Genomic DNA, 8,676 nt, shown 5'->3' with positions numbered 1-8,676 from the left:
ATTTCTTGTTCTTCTTTCTTCTGCTTCTTTTTTATTACATGATAACTCAAAAACCAAAACAATGGTGTCAACCAATAACAGTAAGTTGACATAGTCTCAAATGGAGTATCCACTTTTATAAGTGTTATTAATAAATAGTAGTAAATTTAAAAAAATCATAATTCCGGTGTAAACAATGTTATCATTTCCCCGTGAAGTTAGCTTTCTTACAGACATTTGCTGTTCCTTTTAAAAGCTTAAAAACCAAGTTATAAATACAACCTTCTTATGTCTATTGAAACACCGTACTAAAAAAACAACAAACAAACAAGTAAAGAAAATCTTTTGAAAAAAGGAAATAAATGTAGGGATGGCTAATATCAATCCTACAAAAACAGTGCAAATAAGACAGTAGGGATGGCATTTGCATCATTTCTACATAATAGCACAGGCACGCAGTGTAGTAGAAAGTTAACAGGTAAAAATAGGATAAAATATACTCAGTTGTGATTAGTAATCATATATGTTGCTATATGTTAAATCTTGCCTGTGCTATTATGTAGGAATGATGCAAATGCCACTCCTACTATCTTGTTTGCATTCTTTTTGAAGGATTGAAATTAGCATTCCTATTTACTTCCTTTTTTGATAAATTTTTCATTACTTATTCGCTTGTTGCTGTTTTTTAATGCAGTATTTCAATATACATAGGAAGGTTGTATTTATAACAAATTCTAAATACAATGAGGTTCCAAGTGTAATATATATTGTTTATTTATTATTATTCGATGACGAGGAACCCACTTTGAGACTAATAATGGCTGGAGACAGCTTGAATGGGTAATGAAGAAAAACTTTAATAACAGCAAATGTACAACGTTTCGACAAGGTTTTGTCATCATCAGGTGATTATGATAAAACCTTGTCGAAACGTTGTGCATTTGCTGTTATTAAAGTTTATCTATTATTAGCTGTTAATTACTGTTTCACCCTGTATTTAAGCTTTTTAAAGGAACACCAAATTTCTGTAAGAAAGCTAACTGCAAGGAGTAATGATAACATTGTTTACACTGGAATTATGATTTTTTTTAAATTTACTACTAGTTATTAATAACACTTATAAAAGTGGATATTCCATTTGAGACTATGTCAACTTACTGTTATTGGTTGACACCATTGGTTTGGTTTTTGAGTTATGTAATAAGCAGAAGAAAGAAGAACAAGAAATTCAAACTTTTTGCTATAATATTTACAGACATTCCCAGAACTTGTGACTGAGTCATAACATAGATATTGTTATAAAAGGAAACAATGTATAGTATTGTAAAGTTCTTATGAACCATTGAAGATATATTTAAAATACCATTTGGTTGAACGATCTGAGTCATCCCTACATAGGCAGTGCTGCCACCTGCCTGACAATATCGGCTTTGAAATGTACAATGTTGAGTAACTGGTCTTAAAAGCAACGGTTATGAAAGATCCAGTATTGTGTAACTTTTACTGTTTACAACGGTTTTGAAAGATCCAGTGTTGTGTAACTTGTACTGTTTACAACGGTTTTGAAAGATCCGGTGTTGTGTAACTTGTACTGTTTACAACGGTTTGGAATTCTTTTGATGTATAATGAATGGCATTAGACGACACAATTTTTGAAAGACCGACTTTCCTCTTAGAAATAAGGTGATTCTATGAGTGAATTAAGTACATTCAGACTGGTGGTATGTGAAGAGCAACGAATAGCTCTAATTTATTGTTATTATTGTTCATTAAACTATCTTACCATCTCACTTTAGGACATAGCGATTACAAAAACAGAGTTTTGTCGGCAAAACCGTTAGGACTCGTTTTTTCTACAGATGTAGCCTCTTTATCTTAAGTGTTAATGTAAGTAAGAAAGATAGTCTTTTTGCATTCTCACTGACGTTTGTGAGACGCCTATAAAGATACGTGGGTTATTTAATGTTTGCTGATAAGCGACTTGTGTGTTGCAGGTTATGGGATGAAGAGACATAGCGGATATTTGGAGGAAGAGTTATTATTCTGTTTTGTTTTAGCTTTGATGTCTCATGAAAGTAAAGGAAACGAAAATAGCATTTCTGTAAACCGCATTTTTAAAGTTTCGAGATTGTCGTGCTATTGGACAAGCGGGAATTTTTTTTCAACAAAATTTCAAATGAAACCTCTGTACAGCTCTAGTGTAATCTGACAACTGGTGTCACTCTCGAGATTTCCACTAGTTCGTTTAAACAAAGTCTAATATGGTAAGTAGTTTTAAGGTTGTGACCTGATATTTACTAGCTAGAGCTACATTCTGTGAGAAGCAAGGTCTGTTGTTGGTGAGTATTTTTTGGGTTGTGACCTGATATTTACTAGCTAGAGCTACATTCTGTGAGAAGCAAGGTTTGTTGTTGGTGAGTATTTTTTTGGTTGTGACCTGATATTTACTAGCTAGAGCTACATTCTGTGAGAAGCAAAGCCTGTTGTTGGTGAATAGTATTTATGGTGTGGCCTGATGATTAATACATTCAGTATGAAATAAGACGTGATGTTGTTAGTTTAAGCTGTGATCTAGTGTTTATTAGCTACAAGAACATTCAGTGTTGAGTAATCACTATTGTTAATAAGAGGAGGGCATGATACTTAATAGCTTTAGATTACGTTGAGCGAAATGCAACCCGCAAAATGTATCGCAAGAATACTCTGGTGTTACACTGTAGATAAATAATGTGACTGTAAGCGAACTGGTACGTCGTTTCGATCGTTGTTTTGTAGAAGAAAGGTTTGTAAGGAAAGGGTAAGACTTAAGTTTGTATTGTGCATCATCTATCCACCGAAAACTCCCCTTTCAAGTTATGGGTTCTAGAACTTGCTTGCAGCTTTTAGCTTATAACAAACGTTCCTACAAATCAGAACTGATAACTTAAGTCATTATAAAGTAGAACTGATAACGCCACCAAGTAGCTCAGCGTTAAGTCTGAAGGTTTATAACGGCAAAAATCGGGTTTCGATATCCATGTTTGGCACATCACAGATAGCCTATTGTGTAGCTTCGTGCTTAAAATCAAACAAACAAATAACTAATAATGAAAGCCTTTATAAAGTAGAGCTGATAAAAATTATTCAAAATTAGAATTGTTAATAAGTCTTTATAAAGTTGAAATATAATATAAATTCTTATATATAGGAACTAATTACACTAGGAGTTATATAACAGAAACTTAATATCAGTCTTTATGAAGTAGAATTGATAACAATCATCCTTGTGAAACAGAACTTCACAGAAGTCGTTGTTTCAAAGTAGGGCTGTAACATTTTCTGTTACTATAGTCCCCCAATGGGTCAGTAGTAAGTTTATGGCTCTGATAGTTTCATACAATAAGTAACAGATTTGACATGTAGTTAATACTAGTTTCCGATAATACCAAACTTCCTATTCAGAATGAAACTAAAAATCAACCCGGTAAGAAGTATAACTAATTAAATATACTTTTCTTACGTACTTACTTAAAAATTATAATGCATTGTTTCATAAGTTGGTTACCCTCGCTGTGAACGACATTTTCGGCCATAAACCCAATAAAATCTAATGAGGTTCGGTCAGCTTAGGAAATTTAGGCTAATTCTGAAAACAATGTTAGCTAATAAAAGTATAATAATAACAATTAAAATGTAAATGAATATATCTAGATTGTTACGTATTACAATTTCAAATAGTCTAAAACTGAATTAAATTGTAATTTAGATTTAGTAGTTAACTATTTGCTGATATATCTCCAATTTATGATATTTGCCAACAAGATTGATATACAGCTTCATTTTTTTTATATACAAATATGTTTTAATATATAAACAATAATACAATTTACAATAACAGTTATTGCAAATAGTTATTACAAACAATGATTTATATACAAAAGTTTTACAAACTTACAAGCAATATAAAGTCATCTTTCTAGTCTGAAACTTCCTCGGTATCTTATCGAGAGTTGGCGATGAGCGAGTTAATTTCGATCGCAGTTCGAGCTTGAGTTTTTTACCACTTAAGTTATATGATGTCTTCATAAAAGTACTAATGTCCGATGTGAATCCACTGAAGTTAAATGGTTTATAATGTTCGAAATATCTGGTTAAATCTCTGAAGTTTTCCGATTAATAAGCGTTAATCACAATTATAGCTTCCGAGGTTGATAGTACACCAACTATAGCAAATAAATGATATATACTGTTTTTTAGGTGCGTCACGTTGGTTATATTTATAGGTGTGTGGAGAGTTTCTCGAAAATTCAGATTACGTAACAATACAAAACTACACTAGTGTTTACGTACACACATATATATTGTTGATTTTTACACTCGAGAAATCTGTTAATACTTTAGAGAATAGGCGGGAGTTTCGCAATACATATTTAACAGTATACGTTACGTACATTTCTAAATATAAATTTAATTTAAACAAATATCTATATTAATATATATATATATATATATATATTAATATATCCGTCACATAGATATATTTAATATTTCAACAAACACTGACAATAAAAATGATAATAAAGAAACAATAAAGTGTACCTCATTTGCGGTACACAAAAATATAGTGTACAAGAAGGACTTTCCACTACCTTCCCTATATTCGTTATACAGAAGTGCATTTATTATTGGTTGTTCACTATTTGGTTATGAGATAAAAAAAATAATGTTGTGTTAGTGTTAATGTTGAGTTAGATATTATACATTATTTGCTGTATAATTGTGGTAGGAAAATCAATATTAAGCTACTTATTGTATTGTTGTGGCAAATAATAAGTGTTATTGTTTACTACACAGATGTTTCAGATCAACAATATTAAGTTACTGGCTATTGTTTACAAACCACACAGTTTTGATATTAAATCAATGCTAATTACCTGATGGGTTTTAATTATACAGCTGAAATATAACGACATTAATAATGTATGAGACAACCTTACAATTATTAAACAACAGTTTATATTTTAACTTAAACTATTTGTTCAAAAAAATAACAGCTAGTATCGTGATATGGATTCAGAGGTGCAACCGTTGCTGTGCATATACATAATGTTTTTAATTAAAAGTATACCAAACCTTTTCGTATATTTTAAATAAAGAGCCTCCCCAGGATCTTAAAAAACTAAGCTTAGATGATAGATGAGTTGAAATTAGGAAAACCAGATATTTTTATAATTCATCTAGTAACTTTACCCTTTCCATTCTCTGCTAGGAGTGACGCTCTGGCAGTTGGAGACTACTTAATCTCTGTAAACGGGATTCGTACCAACAATCTTTGTCATGACGAAATCGTAAATCTACTGATGAACGCTGGAGATACGGTTACTCTAGAGGTAGAGTACGAAAACCCGATTGCAAGTAAGGATGTTGGAATGATGTTACCCAAATCATTTGGTCTATAGGGAATTGGAATGATGCTAACTAAATCATTTGGTCTATAGGGAATTGGAATGATGCTAACTAAATCATTTGGTCTATAAGGGATTGATAACTAAACCAATTGGCCTATAAGAGATTTGAATGATGCTAAATAAAATTAGGTATGCAAGGGATGTGAATGACGTTAACCTAACTATTAGCCTTACACTTAAATTATGTTTGTCAAACTAACTATCTGTTACTTGGATCTAAGAGGCTCACTATTTTCTTCATTATTGACCATTCTTCCACTGTATACCAGTCTATCTGTTACCTCAAATTACCTAATCACCCACCCTATTAACTAAGTATTATTCACTATTGTATCTAACTAACCACAAGTATTCGGGATTCTACCTATTACCAAGATAAATCTGTTTATTAATTAGATTTGCAGAGTATTCATTCTTCTATTAAGTCCCCATTGCTCTAGAACTTGGCTTGCTAAACTAAACTTTCCTACTCTTAATCAGACACCGTTGACGAGTTTTTCGTACCTCGTAATTTTCCCTGTACTTGAAGATTGTTTTTGTTTTCTCTCCTTTATTTTATTACTGTAGTGCCACATATTTAGTTAAAATGAGTTTCTTTGTTCTTGTGTTACTTTGGATGAGCTTTGTTGCTGATGAGCTGACTTTTAAGAACTCGTTTAACACGTCTGTACTGATTATAAATTATCTCCATACGTCAGTCTTGGACTGATGTGGAAGTACACAGTATGTTTTGATTGTTTGTAGTATTTTAGAACAAATACGTATTAACATTACAATAACTGATGCTTGAAACCAACAGCAAGCAATGTCTTGTCAAGCCCAAAAAATAGCACTTACTGTATTACGGATAGCATATAAAACCCATAGAAACAGTATCTTTTGTATTACAGATATCATATAAAGACCATAGAAACAGTATCTTTTATATTAAAGATATCATATAAAGCCCATAGCAACAGTACCTGCTGTATTGTATATATCATATAAAGCCCATGAAAACAGTACCTTCTGTATTACAGATATCACATAAAGCCCATGGAAACAGTATTTTCTGTATTGTATATGTATCATATAAAGCCCATGGAAATAGCACCTACTGTTTTAAGGATAAAATATAAAGTCCTAAAAACTATATAAATGTTATGAGTAGCACACATCATGTGATGCTTAAAATTAATTCAAACCCACAACTCTGCTCTCCAAGAGAATCCTATAACCAGTTAATTAAACTACCACGTCCGTACAAACTCATAAGCCTCGCAGCAATCTAAATGTAATTACACAGTCGGTTAATGAAAATGTCTAACAACAAGTAAAGAGTTGGACTCGAATACTTCTCCGGCCTAAGTTTTCACTCCTCCAAAGTAATTTTTAAAACACGAAATGTAAACAATAATGCTAAAAAAACATCAGTACAGTACGAAATATTCTAACAATGAGCTCTTCTCTGCTGAATTTGTATGTAACTCCCACTGAACACTGATGTCTACGATTTATTAAGATCAACATCTGCCACAGACAAACTTTTGAAGTTAAGACGCCACAAGGAAAGGAGCTCTCGGACCTTAAAAAAAGTTAAGTTTATTGGATGCAGTATGAGTGGTATGACTGCCCTACTCATATTTAGTGCAGACAGTCCGATGGCCACTGGCATGGTATTTTAGAATACCGGCATTCCCCGATGTATCCAAACTTTGAAAGGAAAAATAATATCACATCCTTAGCACTGTATTCCTCACCTAGAACTGCTGCTGGACTTCATTGACTAGTCATAGCTCACAACAGCTATGAATATAATGGGTCGGCTCTTATTTGCTTTGAGTGCTAAAATTGGAGTGAGAAACAATGGATTAGAATCATGCATCTTTCTAACTATTTTCTTTGAATTATTGGTTGTGAGTTTGACTTCAACCTGAAGAACATCTTGGACGTAATTGTTTTACCACAGATGTAAATTATAGTGAAGATAGTATTATGGTGTTGGCCTGTTTTGGATGATTTGGTTCAATCTACCGGTAATGACCAAAGAAGTGACCAGAGCCTTGTCGTACCATGACATTTTGAAAAATGATGTAAATTGCTGGAATTCGATGGATCATTTTCATAATTCAACTTGATCATGTAAAATTCAAACCATGTCTATCAGTGATTTGATATAAATAATGTTTAAAATTTGTCTTGGGCAACTGAGTTCCTTGTTCTAAACCCAATTAAACCACGTTGAAACACTGTGAAATCTTACCCGAGGGACAAGAAATACAAGTTCCGAAATCCCTTACATTTGGAGCAGTTTTGCTAAAGAGTGATGGTCTTTTTAATTAGATTGTACCAAATACCTTAAGTCTCTTAGAGCTTTTCTGAAAGTACTTATACACATGTTTAAATAAACAAAACAATATAAATAAGTAAACAGAAGTAAAGCGCCTTCACTTAACGAAAAACAAAGAAACTGAATTTATTTCCAACGTTTCGGCCATAGGCCTACTACACCTTTCCGTTAGTAACATATGTAGATGACACGACAACAATAAGTAACAATAGAATATTGACGTTAGTAGTCAAGAGGGCGCTGTAAGTCGAAGAGCAATGAAGCTGAGCGTAATGTACGCATGCTAATATGCATAGTTTACTGTACATCTACTTACGAAAATTAATAAACAAAGAAATATAATCATTAACACAGAGGTACAGAATAAGAACTTGCAACAAGTGTGAAATCTCTTCCCATTATTTGTATCAAGATTATTATTTATTTATTTGCTATAAAAGGTAAATCGGATAATGTTGGTTCCCGAGTGATGTTGTTCATAATGAATTCCAAAATGTAAGTTGGTTTCTTGAATCCACAGCATTATCCATTATGCAGTTTTGGATTTGTATCTTGTTTTATATGTATTAGGTCGCCAAGAAATTAATGTCGCTTTTTTTAGATTAAAAAAACCCGAACAACTTATATATCAAAACAAAACATTTATTAAATGAAATAGTCTCCATTCTTATCGATGATGCTTTTCCATCTTACAATCAGGTTGTTATTGCACTGATTAAAGAAATCACTTGGCTTTGAAGCAAAACACATGTCGATGTCACATGTGGACGTGCATTGTCGTGGGAAGAAGAACACCTTTCCGATTGACGAGTGAAGGGCGTTTCTGATGAAGGGCTTGGTTTAAACGTTTCAGTTGCTGACTATATATACCTGCATTGACGTTTCGCTGTGAATTGAAGAGTTCGAAATGAATTCATCCTT

At 32.5% G+C, this 8,676-nt stretch overlaps 1 protein-coding gene across 3 annotated transcripts in view; it reads left to right on the top strand.

Moving 5' to 3' along the window:
* LOC106458812 (glutamate receptor-interacting protein 1-like) overlaps positions 1–8,676 on the top strand; it is a 95,698-nt gene that overhangs the window by 63,604 nt on the left and 23,418 nt on the right. For all 3 annotated transcript variants that reach the window (XM_022385162.1, XM_022385161.1, XM_022385160.1), the window contains exon 5: positions 5,228–5,373. In XM_022385162.1, coding sequence (XP_022240870.1) covers positions 5,228–5,373 — 146 coding nt within the window. The remainder of the gene's footprint in view (positions 1–5,227; positions 5,374–8,676) is intronic.

The sequence above is a fragment of the Limulus polyphemus genome, unplaced genomic scaffold (genome assembly GCF_000517525.1).
Source record: "Limulus polyphemus unplaced genomic scaffold, Limulus_polyphemus-2.1.2 Scaffold519, whole genome shotgun sequence".
Classification (NCBI taxonomy): Eukaryota; Metazoa; Arthropoda; class Merostomata; order Xiphosura; family Limulidae; genus Limulus; species Limulus polyphemus.
The sequence above is the reverse complement of the archived record's forward strand: the minus strand, read 5'-3'. Positions and strand labels throughout refer to the sequence as shown.